This window comes from Notamacropus eugenii, chromosome 2 (assembly GCF_028372415.1).
Source record: "Notamacropus eugenii isolate mMacEug1 chromosome 2, mMacEug1.pri_v2, whole genome shotgun sequence".
NCBI lineage: Eukaryota > Metazoa > Chordata > Mammalia > Diprotodontia > Macropodidae > Notamacropus > Notamacropus eugenii.
In genome coordinates, this window is record NC_092873.1 from 91595735 (window position 1) to 91622381 (window position 26647).

The 26647-nt window shown below is 39.4% G+C and overlaps 1 protein-coding gene and 1 pseudogene across 1 annotated transcript; one reads left to right on the plus strand and one right to left on the minus strand.

Annotated features, from left to right (window-relative positions):
- The first annotated feature begins 101 nt into the window (after positions 1-101).
- On the plus strand, positions 102-26647 carry SNRPC (small nuclear ribonucleoprotein polypeptide C). The gene is made up of 6 exons (XM_072641814.1): positions 102-181; positions 5371-5413; positions 7299-7407; positions 13241-13330; positions 24759-24863; positions 26300-26647. The coding sequence occupies exons 1-6, from the start codon at positions 174-176 to the stop codon at positions 26422-26424; spliced, it is 480 nt and encodes a 159-aa protein (XP_072497915.1). The 5' UTR covers positions 102-173; the 3' UTR covers positions 26425-26647.
- Positions 21553-22497, minus strand: LOC140525976 (14-3-3 protein zeta/delta pseudogene; annotated as a pseudogene).

Below are 26647 nucleotides of genomic sequence, written 5' to 3' on the forward strand. Positions count from 1 at the left end.
AACCAATGGGAAGGCAGCTCCAGCCGCGTCGGCCAGCGATTGGACGGCGGCCCCGAGGCCGCTAGAGAGGTGGGGAGAAGACGCAGCCTTAGAGCATCACTTTCGGCGCTAGCCCAAACGTCACTTCCGGTGGCTCGGCGCGGATCGGTACGACCAACGGACCGCGGAGCACCATGCCCAAGTGAGGGGGAGGCTGAGAGGAGGGCGCGCCGGGGCTCCGTGCGGGGCATGGGTGGGCTCGGACGGGGGTGGGGCTCCCGGGTCTGCTCGGGAGACGGCGGGGGAAAGGGAGCGGTAGGGCTCGCTCCACAGAAAGGCCCTCCACCCTCCTTCATTCCCTCTTCCCTCCCCTTCTTTCCCCCCTCCTTCCATCGCTTCTCCTCCCCCTCCTTGTCACCGGACGCGCCCATCCCCCACCCCCAGCTTCTCTCCGACCGGTCCGAGACTTGGCCGGGAACCTCCGACCCCAACGTGACCAGAAGTCCCCTTTACGTCGGACTCGCAGCCTGCGGACGTTCTTGCTTGGAAGAGCAAATGCGAAAGGACTCTCTGTCTCCGGAGGCGGTCCATTCAGTGTCTCTGGCCAGCTCTAGGATTGTTAGGAAGATTTCATTTTATTTTATCCCCAGTCTTTGAAACTTCTACCCCTCCATCCTATTTCTGACCCCTGGGGCAAAGGACAACAGACCTCTCTATCCCTGGATGGTCCTTCATGGACTTGAAGATGGCGGTCACGTCCCTTAATTAAACTATTCCCCAATTCCTTCAACTGAATGACCCTCATAGATCTCAACCTGTCACCATCCTAGTTGCCTTTTTTCTCCGAAGAACTTAGCCCTCCCCAAAATATGGTGCTAGAGACTGAATACGTGTGTCCTAAGCGAGTCTGATGAGAAAACCATAACCCTAGACCTGGACGCCCCCTACCTCTTAACGTGGGCTCCGATTTCATTTATTGGCGGTCCGCTAAGTCTCCCCCAAACCCAGGTCTTTTTCAGATGAACTCCTGATCTAATTAGGCCTCTCCATCTTGTACTTGTCAATGAATTTTTCAATCCATCAATGAACATTTGAAGTGCCTGCTACATGCCAGGTGCTGTGCAAGCTGACCCTGATTTCAAGGAGTTTACATTCTATTGAGCAGACATATGTACATATATATGAGCATATACAAAGTAGATACAAGGTGTTTGGGGGGGGGGGGGAAGGCGCTAGAAACAAAGTGAATTAGGTGCTTGAGCAGAGTCTTGAAGGAATATAGGGATTCTAAGAGGCAGAGGTGAACAGAGAGTATAAGACTATATTTTTCACTGTTAAATTTAATCTTGTTTGATTTGGCTTTACCTTCTAGAGAAAAATATTTTTGGATCCTAACTCAGCCATCCAATGATTTAAGCTATCCCTCCTCCATTTGTATCATCTGCAAAATTTATAAGCATGCCATCTATACTTTTGTCTAAGTCATTGATAAAAGTATTAAAACAACACAGGGCCAAGGATACTGGCATACCCATCGGGAGACTTCAGTTTGCATGATCTGAATGTAGTACATGGGGAAAGTTAGTGATGTCATCATCACTCACAAGTATTGCACTGCCAATTGTGCATAATGATGGTATTTATCTGACCATTACCTCATGACATCTCTCTCCCTGCTTAGCCTCTCTAAATCTGTCTTCCCTGCAACCACCTGTCACTCTGTCCCTCTCTGCATTCCTACATCATCCATCTTGGCTTCCTTCAAAATCTTAACTCATAAGTTAACCAACCCAACTTATAATTATATTCTACCCTCATCTTATCTCTGCTCATCCTTTTCCAAATGCCAGCTCTGGATTACTACCATCTTCCATCTTTGCTTCTATGCATGAGTTCCTGAACTTCCACAGAAGGAATTACATGGCTGTTCTGAATGGGTCTGTTACAAATATATGCATACACACACATACATATGCATACATATATATTCTCAGTTGACCCCTTAAACTCCACACTAGTCCTTTTTCTTTTCCTTGTTTAACTTTCTTTCCTGATCCCCTTTGGCTTCTTTTACAAACTTTCTCTTCTTCCCTTAAGCTAGTTATAACGTCCCTCCCTTCTTTCAGCAGAGGACTTCATCGAATACTTAAGTGGAAAAGTTGAGACCAACCATTGGTAGCTCCCTCTTCTCAGCTTTCTCCTCCAAATCACTTAAATATCATTCCCATTCTCTTGTTCCTTGCTCCAGTGTTGGAGGAAGTTCTTGAATACACCAACCCTTCCATTTCTGGTTCAACTCCTCACTTCTCCTTCAGAAATTTCCACTTTAATCATTCTGCTCTCTCTCCATAATTTCTCTCTTTACCCACTGACTCCCTGCTGCCTTCAAAGATGGCCAAATCTTCCCCTGTTCATAAAAAACTTCACTGAATTCTACCATTCCCTCAAATACATACTTATACATTCTTTGTTTTTCACAACCAAACTCCTAGTAAAAAGTTGCCTTACATTCATTGCTTCTACTTTCTTGTTGTGGATTCACTTTGTAACCCCAATGAAAATCTCTATTACCAAGGTTATCAATGACCTATTAATTTCACTGTCCAATGAAACAATAAGGACTTTTATTAGTCCTTATCTTTGTTGACCTTTCTTTGGCATTTGGCATTGCTGACCACACATCTTCTCTCCCTTTGGTTTTTATAGCACTGCTCTCTCCTTATTCTTATCCCTTTTCGACTGCTCCTTAATCTCCTGTGACAGATCATCATCCTCATCCTACCCATTATGTATAGATGTATATGAGGGCTCTGTCTTGGTCCTTTTATCTTCTACATTCTTCTTTTGGTGGTCTTTTAGCTCTCCTGGATTAAACTACCTCTATGCAGATGATTCTAAAATCTGTATATCCAGCCTCAGTTTTTTTTTTTAACTCCAGTCCCATACTACATACTGCCCCACCCTACCTCACTAGTTGACTATCTTATAGATTTTTCAAATTGAACAAGTCCAAAAAGGGAATCATGGCTCACCCCCCACCCCCAAATCCCACATTTCTTTCTAATTTTCCTCTTTATACTTAGAATATCATCATTCTTCATGTTAGCCAGGTTTGCAACCCTGGTACCATCCTTAACTGTTTCATGCCACTTACCCTTTATGACCAATCAGTTGCTAAGTATTATTTTTCTATCTGCACAATTTAGCATGTATCAGTCCCTTTTTCTCTACTTACAAAGCCATTACCCTCATTAAGATATATCATGTTATCTAGACTGGTCCTTCTAATTGATCTCTCATCCTCTAGTGTCTTTCCTCTCTAATCCATTCTCCATACCACTGCTATATTGATGTTTTCAAAGCACAGACAGATCTAAACATCTTACTCCATTGCTCAAAAAGCTGCAGTGATTCTTTCTTGCTTTTAGGAAGGGATTCTTAACCTAGGGTCCATGGACCCAGATGAATATGTGGCTAGATTTCAGGGGGTCTGTGAATTTGAACTGAAAAAAAAAAATTACACCTTTGTTTTCATTAACCTCTAGCTGAAATTCAGCATTTCCTTCAACTGTGAATTTAGGCAACAGACATTATTCTGAGAATAGGTCCATATGTTTCACTAGACCACTAGAGACACCCACGAAACAAAAAAGGTTAAGAACCCTTGATTCTAAGACAAAATAAAGACCCCTCTGTTTGACTTCTGTCCATCTTTCCAGGCTTATTGCACATTATTCTTTTCTATAGCCTACTTCAAGGCAAATGGGCCTGCTTGCTGTTTCTTGTTCATGACATTCCCTTTCTCACATCTGTGCCTTTCAGCAGGCCTTCTGTCATCCCCCCCCACCTCTGCCTCTCAGAATCCCTCATTTGATTCAAAATTCAGGTCCGATGCCACCTCCTACAAGAATCCTGTCCCAATGCTTCCCATCACAAGTATCTTCCCAGAAAATTAATTTGCATATGTTTTGTATTTAATTTTTTTATATACATGTTATTTTCCCCCAATAGACTGTAAGCTCCTCAAGGGCAAGGGCTATGTTGTTTATGTCTGTGTTCCAGAACCTTGCATATATTAGGCACTTAATAAATGCTTGTTGAATTTATGAATAAATAAAACCTCTTTCCAGGTTGATACTGAACCCTTCATTAATGACTGTTCTTTGAATATAGCCATTCAGTTGTTCTGAATCTATTGTACTATTGTGTAACCAAGTGGTCTCCAAAGTTTTTGATTGTGCACCCTATCAGTAAAATTCTCGAAGTATATGGGGAGGGGAAGGGGAAGGGGAAAGTGGTAGTGCATCTGTGCTGGGAGAGGTAGGACTTCCCCAACCTCAGCTGCAGTGGTGGGTGCCCAGATGTGAGTTAGGTTAAAACTACCCTGAAGGGCTGATGATGGACTCTCAAGGGGGAAGGTTGGGAGCTTGCGTAGCTGTGGAAGTCTGGGGAGAGGGGGAAATATTGGATTGCTGTGGGTGACGGGTGTGACTGTGTTACACAGATGCCCATGTTGATTATAGCTGGGAGGGTGGGGAGCCAACCTCTTTTCCCACCCTGTAATTGATCACATTCTCCTTGGTGGTCAAGCCGTAACTCCTATTTTGGAGCATCCTGGTGTAACCCACATCTCCAACTTTCCATAAGAATACTACAAGAGGTTTTGTCAAATGCTTTGCCAAACTTATCTGCAATATTTCCTGATCTGTCAGTTTAATAACCTTGTCAAAAAAGGAAATGAGGTTTCCTTCCCTTCCTGCCTCTCTTCCTCCCTCCCTCCATCCTCCTCCTTTCTTCCTTCCCTCCTTCCTTCTTCCTCTTCATCTTCTGCATCCTTCTCCCTCTCCTCCTCCTCCTTGTCCTTTTTCCTCTTTCCCTTTGCTTCACAGCAGGCAAGAAGAAGAGTGCTACTCCTCAGGTAGGGAATTATAAAGTCCTCTTCAGGGCTCAGGTCAAATGCCACATCTGCCACAGTCTCCCTCAGCTGGAAGTGTTCTTGTCCCCTACAATTTTTTTTTCCGGGATTCTTTGTCTAGGTCTCTGTCCCCATCACAGTCTACCTTGTGTAGTCTTTATTAGTGAACATTACATCTCCACAGGGGGCTCCTTCTCCCCCACTATACTATATACTCATAGGCAGGGACTGTCTTGTTGTTTCCTCTTTGTAACAGTTTACTCATAGGAGGTGCTTAATCCGTGTTTTTTTGAATTGAACTAGAAAAAGGAAAAAGAAAACAAGTTTGTTTCAAAGGTTTTGCTTTCGGTCTGAATTGCTGAGCTGCCTGGCGTTACTGTTCAGGTGATTGTACCAGCTCTGACCCCTTTAGCTGAGTTAAAGCAACTTATTATTGTTAACATGGTGGTGGCCATCTCTCTCCTTCTCCCCCACAGATTTTACTGTGACTACTGCGATACGTACCTCACCCATGACTCTGTAAGTAGTGTTGCTCGTGTGCTGTAGTTTGTACACCATGGGATGATGCAAAGTAAATTCTTTTTGCACAAAGTGTGCTGTCCTCCCCACCATGTTGTATACTTAGAGTCCCTGCGCTGTTCAGGCCTTTGAGTTACAGTGTTGCTCAAGAGAGTTGCACTGGACTTGGAGAAAGGAGGCTTAGATTCCTAAGTCCTGGTTCATGCCAATTAGTAGCTGTGAGGCTGTGGGCAAGGCATTTTCCCCTTTTGGGGGCTCAGTTTCCTCATTCATTAAATTCTCTTGCACTACCTACCCACCTCAGAGTTGTGAGGAAAGTGCTTTGTAAACTGTAAAATGTTATATAGATGTAAACTGTGATTGTTGATTTGGAGAAAATCTTTCTGGATTTTCCTTTAGTGATTTTATTTCCTATAAGTATCTCCTCAGTGTTTGTGAAGCTGAAGTAGTCTGTCTGTAGCCTTTCAGTAGGCAGAATTTTCTTGTGTGAGGTCAAAAGTTGGATTTAGCAAGTATGGTTTTTGTGACAAGGTAAAAATTGTGGGAGAAACTAAGAAGTTGTTTTGTAAATAGTATAGCAGTTGCTTTAAACTATCAACTATGTTTTTGTTTGATTCAACAAACTTAGAGCCTTAGCAGTTGCCTTGCAAGTTATCTGTTTTAGAAATAATGAAGCCAGGGACCCGAGTTTGTATATTATAAAACTTTCTAATTGAATCAGAAAAATCTTTTGTCTTCTGTCTTCCTTTTCAATAAGACACCAGAACACACCTAACCATTTCTGCATTGTTATTCCTCACTTGCTGTACTCTAATCCTACAGTTTTGGAAATGATTCTGGTCAAATATATTGTGTTATATTTCATTATTGATGACACTGTAAAATATTGTACAATGGTTGTTCCTGTAGAGACTCTGGTTGTAAATAGTCTTATAATATTGTTGTATAAGGATCCCCACTGAGAAGATTAAACTCTGCCAATAGATCTTAAACCGTATCTGGTAGATCTTCAGACTGGCTGCAGCTGGCAGTGTTCTTTCTTGCATGCTTTCATGATCAGCATTTCTAGAAGGTAGGAGAACTCGATAGAATTACATTTTCTCCTATCAGGCCTTTATTGTTACGCTCACCTTCCAGTGATCCCAAGCCTTCAGGGAAATAGAAGGTAGCTCTTCAGAAAAGGGTTGGAGACTTTTGTAATATTGTTATTTTTAAATGGTCCATTTGGGATACTGAACAATTGCTAAGGTGATTGGAGGAGCCCTCAGGTGGGCTTAGAACACCTTAAAGCAGTTCAGTACTGTAACATTTTTATCTTTTGACTTCGGGGACATTTCCATAGGCTTGCTTTTCTTACTTAGAGTAATCTTTTCTATTACCTTGTGGCATCTAGTATAACTTGTATTTATATTAACAGGGGTTTTATGGCTTAGCATTACTGAAAAGACATTAGGGTCAATTTTGTGTTTTGAGATTCTGTGGCAGCTTTATCCATTGGCTGTTGTGCTAACTCTGTGGGAACTAGGAAGCCAAATTGGGGAGCAGTTCTTGTAGTATTTAATTTGAGTTTGCTTCCATAAATGCAAAAGGATCGCGGGAATATTTGGTGCAGTGCATTCTGATAGTGACCTGTGTAATTGATGAATTGGAATTTCTGACAGATATTTAAGATAACAGACTTGGTCCCTTAGAGAATATATTGGGCACAGGAGCTTTTGGCAGTGGCCACTGTGCCACATTTGCACAAGCTATGTAAGCAGTCCCTTGGAGAGGTGCTCCCAGCATAGGTGTCTTGCAATGGTTGGACTTTATATGATTTTTGGTTTTGCTTTTGTTAAAATCTGGGTGTGGCAAATTTCAACCTGGCATCTCTCTTATTTTGCAGCCATCTGTACGAAAGACACACTGCAGCGGTAGGAAACACAAAGAGAATGTGAAAGATTACTATCAAAAATGGATGGAAGAGCAAGCTCAGAGCCTGATCGATAAAACGAGTAAGGACGCATCCCTCGTTTCCTCTGGTCAGCTGGTACCTTCCTTCTGCCAGCTGCACCTGGCTGCATCTGCATTATTGGGGGTAGTTACATCTTGACTCAATTAGTAAGCATTTATTAAGCACCTACTGTGTTCCAGGCACCATTCTAAGCCCTGGGGATGAAAAAACAGTTCAAGGAGCTTGTTTTCTATTATAAATAAATACAAAGTAATTTTTGTGGGGAAGAAAACAGAGCTAGCAGTGGAGGGGCAAAGGGGTACCAAAAGGCCTCAGAGTTGAGTTTGAGCTCTGAAGGAAGCTGGGGATTCTAAAGTATAGCGATGAAAAGGGAGAACATTCCAGGTATGGGGATAAGGACCTGAGGGGAAGCCTGTGCAGAGAATGGAGATAGGGATAGGAAGAGTAAGAAAGTCATTTTGGCTGGGCTGAAGGGTACGAGGGGGAAGTAATGCGTAATAAACTTGGAAAGGTGGGTTGAAGCCACTTTGTAAGGACTTTTAATGCCAAACTATGATCGTGGTAATAGTAGGAATTTTTTAAAAGCAGGAGAGTGACATGTCCAGACTTTTTCTTCAGGAATATCAGCTTGGCAGCTCCATAATAGATGTATTGGGAAGGGAGATACTTGAGACAAGGAGACCAATGAGGAGGCTATTGCAATAAAGACTGGAGGGCCAGAAATAGTGTAACCATGTGCATGGGGAGAGGGGGATGTGGTAGAATTGAAAAGATTTACTGAATGGATGAAAAGGGTATCTTTCCTAAGGTTGTGTAAATAAATTGGATAGTTAATTATTAGTGATAATACATGCTGAGATCTTTCATAACTGAAACCCAAAAGAGAGAACAAAATTGTAATTTCATCCAAATAGAGTATTTGAGAGATTTCATTTGGATTTACTCATCCCACTATCAGAGCTGTAAGAAATTGATCAGAAGGGAAGCAACAGAAGCATCAAGTAGTCCAAATTATGTTTTGAATGCTTGTAGGTCTATATCTGTGATTTTGTTGATTTTGGATACCTCTGATGATTTCAGGGTCATCATATCTGAAACTAGAGGCCATTTCTAGTGCCAAAGCTTAGGTTCATATCTGGGCTCCAACAGAAACTAACTTGTAGTGGTGATTGTCACTTAATCTCTCTGAACTTCGGTTTTCTCATCAGGAAAATAAGGATAATAGCAAATGCACAGCTTCTTGTGAGAAAAATCCTTGGTAAACTTGTGACTGACAGATGGATAGATAGGTAGAGAAAGAGAGAGACAAATATATATGTGTGTATTGTGTATATGTATGATATATGTGTAGTGTTTGTAATATATGTACATATCCACGTGGATTATTATTATCGTAAAGTGTCAGAAGAGTTAAAAAGGTCTAACTTTTTCTAACTAACAAAGTTAGTACTTTGAAGATCCATGGCGTTTGTTGGCTAGTCTTTCTATACACAGCTGAGAACATTTTTCTGACTTTAATGTTAACTTTCTCTTCCTCATTCCACACCCCTCCCCACCCCTCACACTTGGAATTGTCTGAAAATTGCAGTTAAACTCTAGGCATTATCAGTTTGTCATCATATATGAATTAAGAAAGAATTAAACCTGAGATAAAGGCAAACTAATAAAAGTTGAGTGATTTTGGAGGGAAAGAGAATCACAGGACTCTCGCCTGCTATGAGGTGATGCTCATACTCAAATGGACACTAACCTTTCTGACCCTGAGCCCTTATTTCTGCCTTCATCTAATATTATCATCCACCCTTCAGTAAACGTTGGTTGAGGCTTGTTGTGTGCAAGGCACTGCAGTAGCAACTGAAATTACAAAAATGAACTAAGGACTGATTCCTGTCCTCAAGGAGTTCACCCTTGTACATAAATGGATCTTGATTTGGAAGCTCAACCCTCCTTGTAAGAGAACACAGTCAAGAGACTACTCCTTTGAGGATCATTTTTGTAGGTCCACCTCTTTGTGAATTTCTACTCCAACTTACTCTCCTTGGGACAAAATCTCCCAGTGATTTTCAGTCAACAGCCCACAAATGGACTATTCCCTTTATGAATTATTCACAGACCTGTTTCTTATGTACTGTATGAGTTACATTGGACAAAAGCAAGCAGGCACTATACTTAACCTTTGCCATGCTTAGAGGGGAATGATCTGTTAGTCTCCTCTCGCCTCTGAATTCTGTACATCAGGGAAAAGCACTGTTCCTCTTGGCCTGGAAAGGAAGCAGTGCACACATTTGGTTTGCTTTACTTCTGAGGTACATGAAAAGCATATTCCCATAGCAACCAATCCTCTCATTCCTGGTTATCTACAATCTTGCTTAGGGTACATTTGTTAGGTCTGTTTCATTCTTGGCAAAGGACCCCCATGGACAAGCATGTGTATCATGCCTATATGGAACACTGCTTGTATGATTTTACAGGAATCTCAGTGAGGCTTTTCATAAAGCATCAGAATGCAATAGGTAGGCATATGCATATGTGTGTATACATGCATGTAAATGTATATGTGCTAGTAAACATTGAGCACACAAAAGTACATGTATACATACATCTATGTATGTAAATGTATATCTATATGTATGTATACGTGTACAGATGTGGGTTGTGTATATATGTATGTGTGTGACATACTTTTGTCTGCTTGTTAAGTGTTTATTAGCATATATACACATACAGGTTTAAGCATATATGCATTTGTCTGCCTGTTGCATTCAGATGCTTTATAAGAAGCCTCATTGAGATTCCCACAAGGTCTTATAAACAGTGCTCTATATAGGTATGGTATGCAAGGTTATAAGATGTATGTATCCATATATGTATTGTGTATATATGTACATATATATACATATCTATACACATTTACACAATGTATATGTAAATACACATGCAGGCATGGATTGTGAATGCATGTGTATATGCGTACGTATACAAACATACATATATATACACATGCACACACATATGTATACATATACACATGTACACATATACACATACATATATACATGCACACATCTATAAATGCAGGATGTGAATGCCCATATAAATATGCCCAAATAAATAAATACCACATTTTTGTCTTCAGTTGAAATCCTTACAGAAAAATGCTCTTGTAATTGTATAGAATATATATGATCAGAATTCATGCTTGACTTGATTAGGTGCTTATCTGGGCCCCATACTACATGCACAAGTCTGGCCATTGTAGCCCATTGCCCAAGAACTTTATATAGCTTCATACTACTAGTAGGATAAAATATAAACTCCTTTGTGTGGCATTTAAAGCCAGCCACAATATGTCTTCACTCTATCTTTCCAGTCTTATTTCTCTTCTCCTCTTTTAGTACTTGCTATTGCAGCTAGACTGGACAACTAGCTGACATCTGATCTCATCTTATCCTAGTCGACCTTCATTTTGGCAGAGACTCCACATCTCTCTGTGTTGAAATACTTTTCTTTCTTCAAAACTCAGCGTAAGCATCACCTTCTAAATGGAGTCTTCTCAGCTCTCTTCCTCCTGATTTTCTTACAGCACTTGGGAACTCCCCTTTGTCTTCATGTGTCATACTTATTTGTGTGCACATCATGCTTCCTCTCTTAGAACTCCCTCACCCTATTGGATTATAAGTTTTTTAAGGACAGAACCTGTTGCTTTTTTACCTTAATAACTTATGCTTGGTACTTAGGCACTTGCCTTGATAAGTGTTCATTTTAGCTGAATTGGAGTGACCCCAATCACTTTGCATCGTACTGGTCAGATTGTCTTGGGCATTGACAGAGTAGAATGAGGATCTGAGGTTTGAATTCAGGGACTGAGTTAGATGAATGTGCATCTGAGCAAGACCACCGCTGACTATATTAAAAAACAAATAGAAACATTTTCTGATCTGTCTGTGTTCTTTCATCCTGTTCATGTTTCATCTACTTTTTGCTTAATTGTAATTAGAAATGGCTGTCCTGGAGGCATTTGTGTCACATGGATTTTGGTTTGCAGTAGGAAACTGTAAAGTAGGAAGATTAAGGAAAACATAGGAGGGCTGATACATTTGCTTCATGGAATGCTCCTTCTTGAAAATGCCTTAAAGTCTAAACTCTTTTATAAACTGAGTATGTGTTTTAAAGATGACTTCTTTCCAGTATCAAACCAAACCCTTTGCCTTAATCTGCTTTCAACCCAGCATTGCCTACAAGCATGTCAATGTTTCCTCCACCCTTAAAAAACTCTTACTTGACCTAACTATCCATCCCCACTATTGATCATCCTATATCTCTCCTCCCTTTTGTGGCTAAACTTCTTGAGAAATCAATGTACAACAGTTACCTCTACATCTTGCTGCTGCCTCCCCCAGTACACACACACACAAACACACACACACGCATACACATCCTTTTTTTATCTCTATGCATTCTGGTTTCCAACCTCTTTATTCAACTGAAACTACTCTCTCCAAAGTTACTGGTGATCTTTAATTGCCAAATCTAATGGACTTTTCTCAATCCTCATCCTCCTTCACTTCTCAACAGCATTTGATGCAGTTGATCACCTCCTGGATACGCTGTCTTCTCTAGGTTTTTGTAACACTGTTCTTTCTTATTTTTCTTCCTATATATCCAGTTGTTACTTTTCAGTCTCCTTTGCTGCTTTGTCTTCCAAGTCACACTCACTAACCATGGGTGTCTCCCATAGCTCTGTCCTGGGCTCCCTTCTCTTTTCACTCTATTCTTTCTTGCTTGGTACTCTCATTATGCATCATGGATGCAATTATCATCTCTTTGTTAGTGATTCTCAGATCTATATATCCAACCTTCATATCTATGCTGAACTACAGTCATGCAGCTAGCTTTTGCACATCTCAAAGTTGATTGCCACAGGCATTTCAAGTTAAGCATTTTCATAACTGAACTTATCTCTCTTCTCAAATCCTTCCAAACTTCCCTGTAACTGTTGAGGGCACTATCATCCTCTCAATCATCCCAGCCTGTGACCTTGTTGTCTTTTCTACCTTCACAACATCTATACATCTTGTAGATGTCCTCTTCTCTCTTCTCATTCAGCCACAACTCTAGTTCATGTCCTCACCAGGTTTATCACCCTCACTGAGACTGTTACATTAGCCGTCTAACTGGTCTCCCTGCATGAAGTCTCTCCCAGCTCCAGGTCATCCTCTATTTAGCTCCTAAGGTGGTTTCCTTAAAGATAGGTCTAGAAAAAAAAGAGTAAGTCTGGCCATATCACCCCTCTGCTCAAGAATTCCCAGTGGCTCCCTTTTACCTTCAGAATCAAATATAAACTCCTCTCTTTGGCATTCAAAGCTTTATAGCCTGGCTCTTCCCTACTTAATATCCTGCTTCTCTCCCCACCCTCTGGCATCCAGCTTTACTGACCAACTTACAAGCTTCTTGAAAACAATGTACCATTTCACTCCTTTGGAAATCCTACACCTTGAGTACTTTCCTTCCCCACCTCTCCCTGGCTTCCTTTAAGGCTCAGCTCAAATTCCACCTTCTGCAGGAGGCCTTTGCTGGTTGGACCTCCCCAGCTACTAATGTCTTCCTCTTTCACATTAGCTCTATACAGTCGTTATAGATCTTGTATGTGCCTAAGTATTTGCAGGTTAGAATGTACACTCCTTTAGAATAGTACTATTTTTTTGCCTTTCTTTCTAGAAAGGGTTGAGAACTATGTAAACACTTAATAAATGATCGTTGACTGACATATATGATGGTTACTGAAATTTTTTAAAGTCTTTATTTTTAAAAAGAGTAGAAAAATTATGATCATCTAAGATTCTTGTGTTTCTATTTTTTTTTCCCCTCCAAAGCGGCTGCATTTCAGCAAGGAAAAATTCCTCCCACTCCGTTCTCTGCTCCTCCACCAGGAGGGGCTATGATCCCACCTCCTCCTAGTCTCCGTAAGTTTAAAATTTTTTATTTTGCTTTTATTTGTTTGGAATTTTGGGCATTATTCTCTTAGATTTTATTCAAAATGACTCTTAACTTAAAATTAGTGTTCAGTAAATGCTTGGTGAATGGCTGGATAATAATGGAGAATGGTTTTAATAGGGTAATGATTTTTGTGACCCTTTCAACAGTTAGCTTTTGATTACTAGCTAATAGCATGTACCACCAGGGGTTCTATGTCTATAAGCTCATTCAAACACAAAAGGCAGCATGTGTTGTCACAGTTTACGCTTAATTACATCACTGCTAGAAACTTACTAATTGCAGCTTAAGAATACCTGGGCAGATATCAGACCTGCCTTCCCTAGCACACCTAAAGTAAATCAAAGGATATTTTTTCTTAGAGAACAATTTTTATTCTCCCTCATCACCACTCCCCTACCCTCACACAGTGGTAAGTCAGAAGACATGGTTTATTGGATCTTTGGCCTTACCAATATAGTATGTGGGGAAAAGTTTAAGAACCTGAACAAGGGGTTCTTAACTTGGGGTCTATGAACTTATTTCTTAAAAATATTTTGATAACTTTAAATATAATTGGTTTCCTTTGTATTCCTATATATTTTGTTGTATGTATTTAAAAACATCTGAGTTCAAGACACAAAAAAGGTTAAGAATCCAAGTAATGAACTGACAAGATTATTCAGTACTCTCAATTCATCTCCAATCATCCTGATGAATATCTGGTCACTGGACCCAGATGGCTCAGCAGGAGAAAGTGAGGTTGGTGTCCTTGCACAGCCCTCCCTCACTCAAAACAAAGTCAAGTGCAAGTCATGTCATCATTTCTGTGATGTCATGGTCTTTTTCGAAAATGAAGGACGAACACAGACAGACAGATCTGAAACAGATCAATAAATGACTTGACTTACTCTGTGCTTGTTGTTGATTTTTTTTTTTCATTTTTCTTTTCCTTTTCTTTGCCAATTAACAAGCATTAGTTTTCTCTCCCTCCCTCTTCCCTTATAATAAATAGGTATAGTCAAGTAAAAACAAATCTCATATTAGCTATGTCCAGAAATGTATATTTCATGCTGCATCTTGAGTTTATCACCTCTCCATCATGAGATGGGTACCATGTTTCATCAGTGATCCTCTGAAATTGTGGTTGTTCATTACAGTGATCAGTGTTGTTAATTCTTTCAGAGTTATGTCTTTACAGTGTTTGTTATTATATACTTTGTTCTCCTGGTTCTGCTTACTTCACTCTGAAACCAGTCATACAAATCCAGACTTCTCAAAAATTTGCTCAGCCATTCCTGAATTGATGGGCATTCCCTTGATTTCCATTTCTTTTTTATATTAATTAATTATGCGTTTTCAGCATTCAGTGTTAATAAGATTTTGAATTCTAAAATTTTTCTTCCTCCTCTCCTCCCTCCCTAAGACAGCATGCAGTCTGATATAGACTATACATGTACAATTGTATTTCCACATTGGTCATGTTGTGAAAGAAGAATTGGAGCAAAGGGGAAAAACCACAAGAGGAAAAAAAAGAGAAATTAGCATGCTTCAACCTGCTTTGAGACTCCATAGTTCTTTCTCTGGATGTGGATAGTGTTTTCTATCATGAGTCTTTTGGGATTGTCTTAGATCATTGCTTTGCTGAGAAGAGCCAAGTCTCTTAAAGTTAGTCATCATACAATGTGGCTGTCGCTGTGTACAATGTTCTCCTGGTTCTGCTCCCCTCACTCAGCATCAGTTCATGTAAGTCTTTCCAGGTTTTTCTGAAGTCCTCCTGCTCATCATTTCTTATAGCACAATAGTACTCCATTACATTTATATATCACAACTTGTTCAGCCATTCCCTTATTGATGGGCTCTCAATTTCCAGTTCTTGGCCACCACAAAAAGAGCTGTAAATATTTTTGTCCGTGTGGGTCCTTTTTCCTTTTTTTTATGATCATTGATTTCCATGTCTTATATCTCTTTGGGGTAGAGCTCTAGTCGTGCTATCATTGAACCAAAGGGTATAGACAGTTTTGTCAAGTGAACAAACGTTTAAGACCCTGCTAATCCACTACTGCCTAAAATGGCCTTTTCTGCAACTAGTTGTTGGGAAGCTTTTCCTTTTGTTGATCCTGCAACAGATCTTAAACATATCCATCTCTGAAACTCCCACCCTTCACTCTTCTGCCATCTAGGGCTAATCAGAACCAGTTTATTTCCTCTTCCACTTGATAGCCTTGAAAAGCAAAGTACACACACATACATAATTTATTCTCTTTAACATTTTCTCTTTTTAAATTTTGAGTTCCAAATTCTCTCCCTCCCTCCCACCCCCCTAGCCACTGAGAAGACAAGCAGAATATCAAGTATACGTGTGAACTCATGAAAAACATTTCCACATTAGCCGTGTCACAAAACAAGTGAGAGGATCATGAACTTCAGTTTGTACTCAGAGTTTAATGGCTCTCGCTTTGGAAGTGGATTTTTCCATCATGAATCCTTTGGAATTGTTTTGATCAGAGTAGCCAAGTGTTTCACATTTGGTCATCATTAGAACATTGCTGTTACTGTGCACAATGATCTGCTCCTTGCACTTGTGTCAGTGTTATGCTATGTTTCTTACTTCCTGAAACCACCCCCCATCATTCCTTACAGAACAGCAGTACTCCATCACTACCGTGTGCCACAGTTTGTTTAGCTGTTCCCCAACTGATTGTGACAGCCTTTCAGATACTTGAAGATGAGCTATGGTTAGCTGAACCTTCTCTTCTGCAGTTAACATTTCCAATTCCTTCAACAGATGTCCGTAGAGCATGGTTTCTAATTTACATCTGGATACTTTCCCTGCCTGCCTGTGCCTCTGACCTCTCAACTAGTCTGACTAGGGCCCAGGACAGGGGAAATTTTAGATCTGGACACACAGCTTCTGTTAACAAAGCCTAAAATTAAATTCACTTTTTTTAATCTTTATTTCATAAACTGCTACTTTACTGTTAATTTATTTTGAGTTTACAGTACACTAAACTTCCAGATATTTTTTGTAGGGACTATTGTTCCCCTTTTCTGTGTTTGTTTAGTTGATACATTTTAACTCAAATGTAAGACTTTGCATTCATACCTATTGAGTTGTATCTTGTTAGACTGAGCTAATAATTCTAGTTTGTCAAGGTATTTTGAGATCCAACATGTTAATTAGCTCTCAGTTTTGTTTCAACTATGCCTTGATTCAAGTCACTGATAGAATTGTATCACTGTATCAAGCAGTTCTATTTAGCTTCACTCCAGAGACATTCTCAAGGCTGATTTTGTTCCTGTAATCACTGCTCTTTGGATATGGCTGTTCAACTAGTTTTTTATTCAAATTACTGTACTTTTATTTAGTCCCTATCTTGTCTAATAGGATTTTAGGGTAGACTTGGTTAAATGCTTTGCTGAGATCCAGGTGTACTCTATCTCAAATATTCCTGACCCACCAGTCTAGTAGCATTGTCAAAAAATGAAATGAAAATAATTCCAGATAGTCTGTTCTTTCCTTAAGATAAATTTTATTGAAGTTTTCTGTAATTAAATAGTCATTTCTAGAATTACACCTCCTTCAAATTGAACTCTGTTTTGTAACAAAGAAAAATAAAAGTACTCAGCTCTCTGAACAAGACTAGCAATATTTATAGCATTACACTCTTCTAATTTCTCTACTATCCTTTTATGGGAAAGTGAAATTTATGCTCATTATCTCTGGTACCAACTGGTCTTTGTTTTTCTGAGCTTAGCTTTGTGCTTATTTAGGTTATTTTGGACATTGTATATATTGTTCTTTGGTTCTGCTTATTTCATTTTGCCCTAATTCATACAAATCTTTGTATTTTTCTCTGAGTCCCTCATTCATCATTTTACTATACAATAATATTCTACCATTTTTTTGTCGTTCTTCAGTGAGTAGGCACCCATTTTGTTTCCAGTTTTTTGCTGCCACAAAAAATGTTGCTATGAATATTTTGATATACAGACCTTAACTTCCTTGGGGTTTTTACCTCCAAAGGAAGATCCCTGTATCAGAAAGTCACTTTTCTTGCATAATTTTAAATTCATGACTATACTGGGGACAGAGAGGATCACTGAGGATAAAATGGGCAATTTTGATTACATAAAATTGAAAAGTTTCTGCAAAAGGGACCTCTGGAGCAGCGAAGTGGCACAATTGATGAAGTACTGGGACTTGAGTCAGGAAGATTTATGTTTTTGAATCCAAATTTGGCCTCATATACTTACTAGCTGTGTGACCCTAGGCAAGTCAGTTAATTCTGTTTACTGCTTTTCCTCATCTGTAAAATGAACTGGAGAGGAAATGGCAAACCACTCTAGTATCTTTGCCAAGAAAACCCCAAATGGGGTCACAGAGAGTTGGAAACAATTGAAAAACTCTTGAAGGACAACAATGACAAGGAGCCTCTGAGGGCCCTTCCATTTCTAGATCCTGTCATCTTGTGACCAATTCATGGCACTGCTATCATTGGACTTTTTTTTGTGCCTGTCTTCCCACAGCTCCTGCAACGCTGACTATTTCCATTTTTGGTATGACTTGCTGTTGTTTAACCTACATTAAATTTTAGTCATCACTGTTGCATTTTATAAGTACTCATAAGTCATACCTTTATTAGTACTTTGTAGGATTTTGCCAAAAATTAAAGTTTAGCTCTTCAACCTGTAGTTTGAAAAATTCATCCTCTTCCTCCTTTTGGAAACTGGTTGGAATAATGTTTCACTATCAGTAATCATAAGACATCTTCTCTGTTCCCCAAGATTTTCAGATAATGCTGACAGTGGCTTAGCAATCACATTTACCAGTTCTTTAAATACAATTGGATGTAGTTCTCAGGGTCTTTTGACTTGAACCCATTGAGAACAGCTGAATGTTCTTACCTCGTCTTTATTATCAACTCTCTGTTAACCTTTTTCAAATCTCGGTTAACCTTTTCCTTGCCTTATATCACAAGATTGTTCTCCTTGTTAGCAAAAAACAGAAGCTATTATAATCATAGAGAGGCAGTGTGGCAGAACGGAAAGAACATGAGACTTGGAGTTTGGAGAGACTTGAGTTCAGATTTCACCTCTAAGACTTATATTTGATAAACTGAAAGACCTTATCTACTGGGTTAAGGATTCATTGTTCAACAAAAACAGTAGAGAAAGTTGGAAAGTGTTCCAGTGGAAATTAGGTTTAAACTAACAGTTCATGTCACATACCACAATAAGCTCCAAATGGATATGTGATCTAGATATGAATGGTCACATCATAAACAAATTAGAGCAACAAGGAAGAAAACATCTTTTGCAGTTATGAATAGGGGAAGATTTCATGACCATTCTGGGGATAAAGAGGATCACAGAAGAAAAAATGGGCAATTTTTATTACATAAAATTGAAAAGTTTCTGCAAAAGGAGGAAAAGGACCCATCAGTACAAAAATATTTATAATAACTTTTTATTGTAGCAAACACTAGACAGAGGGGGTTCCCATCAGTTGGCAAATGGCTGAAAAAATGATAGGATAGGGATAGGTTTTAGATCTTTGATTTCATTGGTATAAGGAATTCCTGGGAAAGCAAAGTCCCTGTATCAACATAGATCATCTTAGAAAATTGCTGGTTTAAGTGGCTTGGCCAAGGTCACAATATGTGATAGAGGTGGCACTTGAACCACCAGGGCTTCCTGGTTCTGAGGCCAGTTATCCTGTCAGTTGGGATAATAATCTTTTAATATCTGCCTTATAGAAATATTGTGAGGATCAAATGAGATTATATAAAATGCTTCACAAACATTAATGTGCTATATAAAAGTCAGCTATTATTAGCTGACACAGAATTGGGAGTATTTTTAAAATTATTTTTATTTTGTTAAATATTTCCCTATTACATGTAAAAAAAGTAATACCCATTTTTAAAATTTCTGCATTCCAAATTCTTAACTTTCCTCCTTCCACTCCTGCTTCTTTGAGAAAGCAAACAATTTAACATTGGTTATACATTTGATGTTCTGCAAAACATTTCTGTATCAGCCATATTGCAAAAGAAAACACAAACAAAATAAAATAGAAAAAAGTATGCTTCAGTCTGCATTCAGAGTTCATCAGTTCTTTCTCTAGAGATGGGTAGCATCTTTCATCACTGGAATTGTCTTGGATCCTTGTCTTGATCAGAGTAGCTGAGTCTTTCCCAGTCGGTCATCCTGGCAGTATCGCTGTTGCTGTGTGTGCTGCTCTCCTGGTTTTGCTCACTTTGCACCAGTTCATAGAAGGCTTCTCAGGCTTTTCTGAATTGTCCTGCTCGTCATTTAGTGAATATAATGGTTCTCCATCACAATCACATACCACATTCCTCAGTTAAGGGACATCCTCTTGATTTCCAGTTCTTTGCCGCTACAGAAAGAGCTACTCTAAATATTTTGTAAAATAGGCTCTTTTCCCAGTTCTTTCATCTCTTTGGAACACATACCTCGTAGTTATAATAATAGCTGGATCAAAGAGGATGTATGGTTTTTTTAGGCCTTTGGGCGTATTCCAATTTGTTCTTTAAAATGGTCGGACTAGTTGACAACTCCATCCACAGTGAATTACTGTCTCAGTTTTTCTACATTGCCTCCAGCGTTTGTCATTTTCTTTTTGTGTCATATTGTGTCATGTCAATCTGATAGATGGGAAGTAGTATCTCAGAGGTGTTTTAATTTACATTTCTCTGATCAGTAATGATTTGAAACATTTCTTAATGTGATTATTGATAGCTTTGATTTCTTCTTCAGAAAACTGCCTGTTCATATCCTTTGACCACTTATCAACTGAGGAATGGCTGTTACTTTTATAAATTTGACTCAGTTCCTTATATATTTGAGAAATGAGGCCTTTATCAGAAAAACTTGCTGTAAAATTTTCTCATTTTCCTGTTTTCCTTCTAATTTTGGTTGCATTAGTTTGTGGAAAATCTTTTTAATTTCATGTAATCAAAATTATCTATTTTATTTCCTGTAGTCCTCTCTATCTCGTTTGGTCATAACTCTTTCTTCCTCTATCCATAGAACTGAAAGATACATTTTTCCATACCCCCCTTATTTACTTATGATATCATCCTTTATGTATAAGTCATATATACATTTTTATTTTGTCTTGGTATATGGTGTGAGATATTGGTCTGTGCCTAGTTTCTGCCAAACTGCTTTCCAGTTTTCCCAGCGATTTTTGTCAGATGGTTAGTTCTTATTCCAAAAGCTTGAATCTTTGGATGTATCAAATACTAGATTACTCTTGGTCATTTACTCCTATGCATCCTGTACCTAATCTATTCTACTGATCCACTACTCTTATTTTTTTTTTCCATTCATAAAACTTTTATTCCACTTACATCAACTTAATACACATGTTCTTAACAATTATGCTTGGATTGTTCATGAAAATTTCATAAGACTTTAAACAAAGCTAGCCATCATCTCAAGTTATTTCCGTTAACTGTTTTTACAGCACATGCATGTTAGGCAAGTATCAAAAAAATCACAAAAGCAAAAAACCTAAAAAAAGTTAAATACGTGGGTTTTTTGTTTTACTGCTGTGCTTGCTATACAGTGACTTTATAAGTATCAAGCAATTCATTTTTACTGCATCTTTACTTGTACATTTGTTCTTAGGTTGCCTAAACCATTTAAATACAAATAAAATGAGTGTAGCAAAAATAATGAAAGTGAACAGCAGGTAACTTTACAAATAATGGAATGTGAACCATTTCTGCCCTTCTGCAGAGTAAATTGACTGGGTTAAAACTTTGTCTTAAGGAACACTTTTGCAACTGCAATCATAAAGGTGTACACGTTGAGATTGTGTATTCCACAGATACACATGGAATGACATGTAATATCTATGGGACATGTTTCTACCACAGTCATGAGTGCTCCAACCCTAAAGTACCCACAGTAACTACACCTGTGGCTGGAATCAATTATCCCTTTATCCCCCCACCATGACAGACCAATATGTAGGCAGTTTTCTTTGCTTAGACATGGAAGCTGTTTTAACACTGACCTTATGACATCACAATGTACCAAAAGTACTATGCCAAGCATGTAAAATGTGTATAAAAATTCCATATCCCCATATTGGCCACCTCAGATGAAAACAGATGAAAACAGATAACTCCCCAAGAAGTCCAAATAGAAGTAACATAAACCTGTCATAAATTGTAAACAAAAACTATTTGTGGGACAGCATGGACAACAAATGGTCTACTATGTAAATTTTAGAATGGGGCAGACAAAAGTTGGAAGGCAGTTTAATCCTCTCTTCCTTCTCCTGCTTTAGCTTCATCTCCTTGGATGTCCGATGTCCACAATGTCAAGTTGTCTCTCCATCACTGCATTATTAGTGTGCTGTCTTTGTGTGATTCTTCACTTGATGTATCAACTTCAGCAATGGCTTCATCAGAAGCTGTCTTTGCAAGGGAGCAGGCTTTCTCTGGAGAGTTCAGCATCTCCTAATAGAACACAGAGAAGTTCAATGCTAGACCCAATCTTACAGGATGCGTTGGTTGCACCTCCTTTTTGCTGATTTCACATGCTTCTTGATATGCTTGTTGTGATTGATCCACTGTTCCTTTCTTGTCATCACCAGCAGCAGCCTCAGCCAAATAACGGTAGTGTTCTCCTTTCATTTTCAAAGAGAAAACTTTGCTTTCTGCTTGTGAAGCATTAGGAATCAAGAACTTTTCCAATAAGAGACAGTACATCATTGCAGATATCTCTTAGTTTGGTCTCAATTTTGTCTCTGTATTCTCAGACCATCTGCTGTTTTTTCTCAGCACCTTCCGTCTTTTGCTCAATACTTGAAACAACCCTCCAAGATGACCTTCGGGCCCCTATGACATTTTTGTAAGCAACAGAGAGAAGATTCCTCTCCTCATTGGATAATTCAGCTCCTTGCTCAGTTACAGACTTCATGCAGGCTGCCATGTCATCATATCTCTCAGCCTGCTCAGCCAGTTTGGCCTTCTGCACCAGCTCATTTTTATCCATGACTGAATGTTCTGTACCCGGAGTAAGTGGCATTGGCTGATGGAAGGGCGCAGGGTTCAGCAGTCTCTGGACAGCAGCAGTGGTCCACTACTCTATTTTTTGGCCAGTGCCACATTGTTTTGATGATTATCACTTTGTAGTATAGTTTGAAATCAAAACTGCTGGGTCAACCTTCGGAGTGTTGTCTGATAGGCTATTTACAGTTGCTGCAAACACAGGATCCCTGGGTAAGTCAATCTATCAACAAGCATTTATTAAGTGCACACACTCTGCTAAGCACTGGAAATACAAAAAAGAAGCAAAAAACCCCCAACCAACCCAAAACAAAACTCCAGTCTAACAAAGAGCTAACTCTCTAAAGTGGGAGGCAATGTGCAAAGAACTTTGTTCAAACAAGCTATACACAGAATAAATAGGAAGTGATCCCAGGAAGACAGCATTAACTTAAGGTATTGAGGAAAAGTAGGGGAAAGAAATGTAATACAGCTGGTCCTGCCTTTTATGTTATTTCTGGAAATTATATATCAAATTGGTCTAAGCATGTGCCCATGTGCCATTTCATCTATTTGACCATGTTCAGTATCATTGATTGATAAAATCATATATATACATACACTATAGAATGAGCAGTGAGGTTGTCAAGAAATACAATATAAGAACTGGTTAGGCTACATTGAGTGAGTGGTATAGTAAGATTTTTAGAATCTAAACCTGCCTGAAGTAGAATTCTGCATATAGTTTTTAATGTATTTTAAAAATACTGCCTTTCATTCAAATCAAAACAACTCTTAGGTAACCACATTACACTTGTCAGATTGGCTAACATGACAAAACAGGAAAATTATAAATGCTGGAGAAGATGTGTGTGTGTGTTGGTCCTTTGTTGCTGAAGAAGACCGTGCCATCAGAGAAATAATGACATGACTTGCACTTGACTTTGTTTTGAGTGAAGGAGGGCTGTGCAGGTCACCAGCCTCACTTCTCCTCCAGAGCCATCTGAATCCAGTGACCAGATATTCATCAGGATGACTGGAGATGACCCAGGATGAGGCAATTGGGGTTAAGTGACTTGCCCCAGGTCACACAGCTGGTGAGTGTCAAGTGTCTGAGGTGAGATTTGAACTCAGGTCCTCCTGACTCCTGCACTGGTGCTCTGTCCACTGCACCACCTAGCTTCTCCTTGCTGGAGAAGATATGGGAAAATTGGAACACTAATGCATTGTTGGTGGAGTTGTGAACTGATCCAACCATTTTGGAGAGCAATTTGGAACTATACCCAAAAGGCTATAAAAATGTGCATATCCTTTGACCCTGCAATACCATTTCTAGGGCTGTATCCCAAAGAGATCATACAAATGGGAAAAGGACCCACATGTACAAAATATTTATAGCAACTCTTTTCGTGGTGGCCAAAAAATTGGAAATTTAGGGGATGCCCATCAATTGGAGAATGGCTGAACAAATTGTAATATGTGAATGTAATAGAATACTATTGTACTATAAGAAATTATGAACAGACTTCAGAAAAACCTGGAAAGACTTATATGAACTGATGCTGAGTGAGGGGAGAAGGACCAGGAGAACATTGCACGCAGTTACAGCCACATTGTTTGATAACTGATTTTGACAGGCTTGACTCTTCTCAGCAGTGCAGGGATGTAAGACAGCTCCAAAAGACTCGTGATGGAGAATGCTGTCCACATGCAGAGAAAGAACTATGGACTCTGAATGCAGATTTGAAGTAGACTATTTGCTCTCTCTCTTTTTTGTTTTGTTTTTTCTTTCTTGTGGTTCACTCAATTGGTTATAATTCTTCTTTACAACATGACTAATGTGAAAATATGTTTAAAATGAAAATATATGTAAAGCCTATATCAGATTGCATGCTGTCTTAGGGAGGGGGGAAGGGAAGAGAAGGGGAAAAAAATTTAAAACTCAGAAGCTTGTGGAACTGAATGTTGTAAACCAAAAATAATTTTTTTAAAGAAAGAAATACTGCCTTTCAAAGAACATCTTAAAATGATTTTTCTGAATTTAGAAATATCATTCACTTTAGTCTCTCTTCAGCTCTTTACTTTGAATTCTGTAAAAGCTACTCTTGCTTTCTCTGAATAAACTGCCTTGGGGAGAGTGTTGATCTGAAGAGATTTAACTTGGGTCAGACCCTTGTGTGCTAATTGGACATTTCATGTGGTTAGCCTTATAACCATGAGTTTTATAGCCTATTGCTTTGAAGCCAAAGGTAGAGAAAAACTATAATAGGCCTTTTGTTGAAGAATGTTAGCATGTTAATGAGAACCTGTTTTACTTGTCTTCTGGCTTAGAAATGCACATTTTCTCTACGTTAGCATGCTTAACCCCAGGATGGATGCTTTCTTTCAGCGGGACCTCCTCGACCTGGTATGATGCCAGCACCCCATATGGGAGGGCCCCCTATGATGCCAATGATGGGCCCACCTCCTCCTGGAATGATGCCTGTAGGACCTGGTAAGTTTGCACCTCTTTTCCTCCCCCAAGGAAATTAAATAGGACCCTTAGTTTGCTGTCTTAATTTTCTTTCTAGTGAAGTAATTTTAAATGAATCCTATTTATAAAGAAGTAATTAAGTCTGTTGCTTGTTGATTCTCAGTGTAGGTAGGAAGATGCCAAATGACTTTATGTTGCCATTGTAAATAAAGCAACACCATAACATGGTTCAGGCTTCTTTCTTGGATTCTTCAACACCCCTTCCTGCTCCCTCTGCCCCTATTACTTCTCAATTTCTGGCCTCATTTGCAATGTGTGTGGATATATTTCGTTGAGAATGGGCAGGTAGATAGCTATTTGCACAGCCAAATTCGTTATTGAACTCTGGAACAGAGTTTTGAGTTACAACTCACCAGTTCCCATCACTTAAAAAGGCATGATCATTTGCTGATTAAGAATCAAACCATTTATAGACAGTGACATTGGAGGGTCATTTTCATCTGGTTTGCATACTTACCATTGGTGCAATATGAAATTAATCCATAGTTTCAATAAAATATCTCACACTGATCTAGTGCTTTAATGTGTAAAAAGCACTTTTTATCATAACCATCTTGTGAAGCAGGTATTCTGGGCATGCCTCCTTTTACAGGTAAGGTACCTTTGGCATAGACACATTGCCTTATTCTGGATCACATAGCCAATGTGGCCAACATGTTACTTGGATGTAGGTCTTTGGACTCTTAAGTCCAGTGCGCTTCTAGTTGTGTCATATTGACCTTCCTTTGTCAGCTTTAGTACAACACCCTTGGATAGATTATAGTACCAAAGTTCTTGTCTCCTACCCGTTTCTTATGGTTTTTTTCAGTTTTACAGTCAAGCTTTGTGACAGTAGATCCATGCTAACTCGCTTACCTTGAATGGTGATAAAACACTTTATAAAGCCTTTTGGTTGCCAGAGGGCCCTGGAAGCTACCTTTTTCCTCCCAGTTCTCACTCATCACGTCATGATTTCTTCTGTGGCCGCGAGCTGTACACGGTTACTAACAGATTCTCATCGTGGCTCCCACTCACCGTTCCCACAGACTGCACACTAACTCTTGGTGCCAGAATTACGCACTGTGTTTTGCCTACATTCATGATAGTGAAATGACCTCTGGCTGTGTGAGGCCCAACAGACCTAAAGGGCTGATTTACATGACTCAGCTGTGCCTTTCAGTGTGAGGGGAAAGAAGACAGTTTGGGAACTGTCATCATTGGTGCCCTCTGAAAAAGAGCCAGTTTTTTTTCAGAGTAATCTCTTAATAGTTTGCCCTAACATTGGGTCATCTATGATTTACAGACAGGCTGTTTTTGCAACATTTCCTCTAAAACAGCTAGAAAATGGGAAAGGAGAGGGTAAAAGGCAATTTCATGACTGACTTCTAATGTACTTTGCTTTTTGTACAACCCTGTAGCTCCTGGGATGAGGCCACCCATGGGAGGCCACATGCCTATGATGCCTGGACCCCCAATGATGAGACCTCCTGCCCGTCCCATGATGGTGCCCACTCGGCCAGGAATGACTCGCCCAGACAGATAAGAATAAAGGGAAATCCGTTCCTGTCACTTTTTTATTCCTTGTTCTGAACCACCCAAACACCATGGTGCTGCACCTTCTGGGGTGTTTTCCAACAGCATGGCAAGGAAGACTTGCTCCCACTTCTGTCAAAGAAGAAACTGTTTGGAAGGGAGCAGTGGGACAGAAATGCAGCTTACATTTATATTGTGATGTGTAAAAATAAAAGTATTGACTGTTTTAGCTA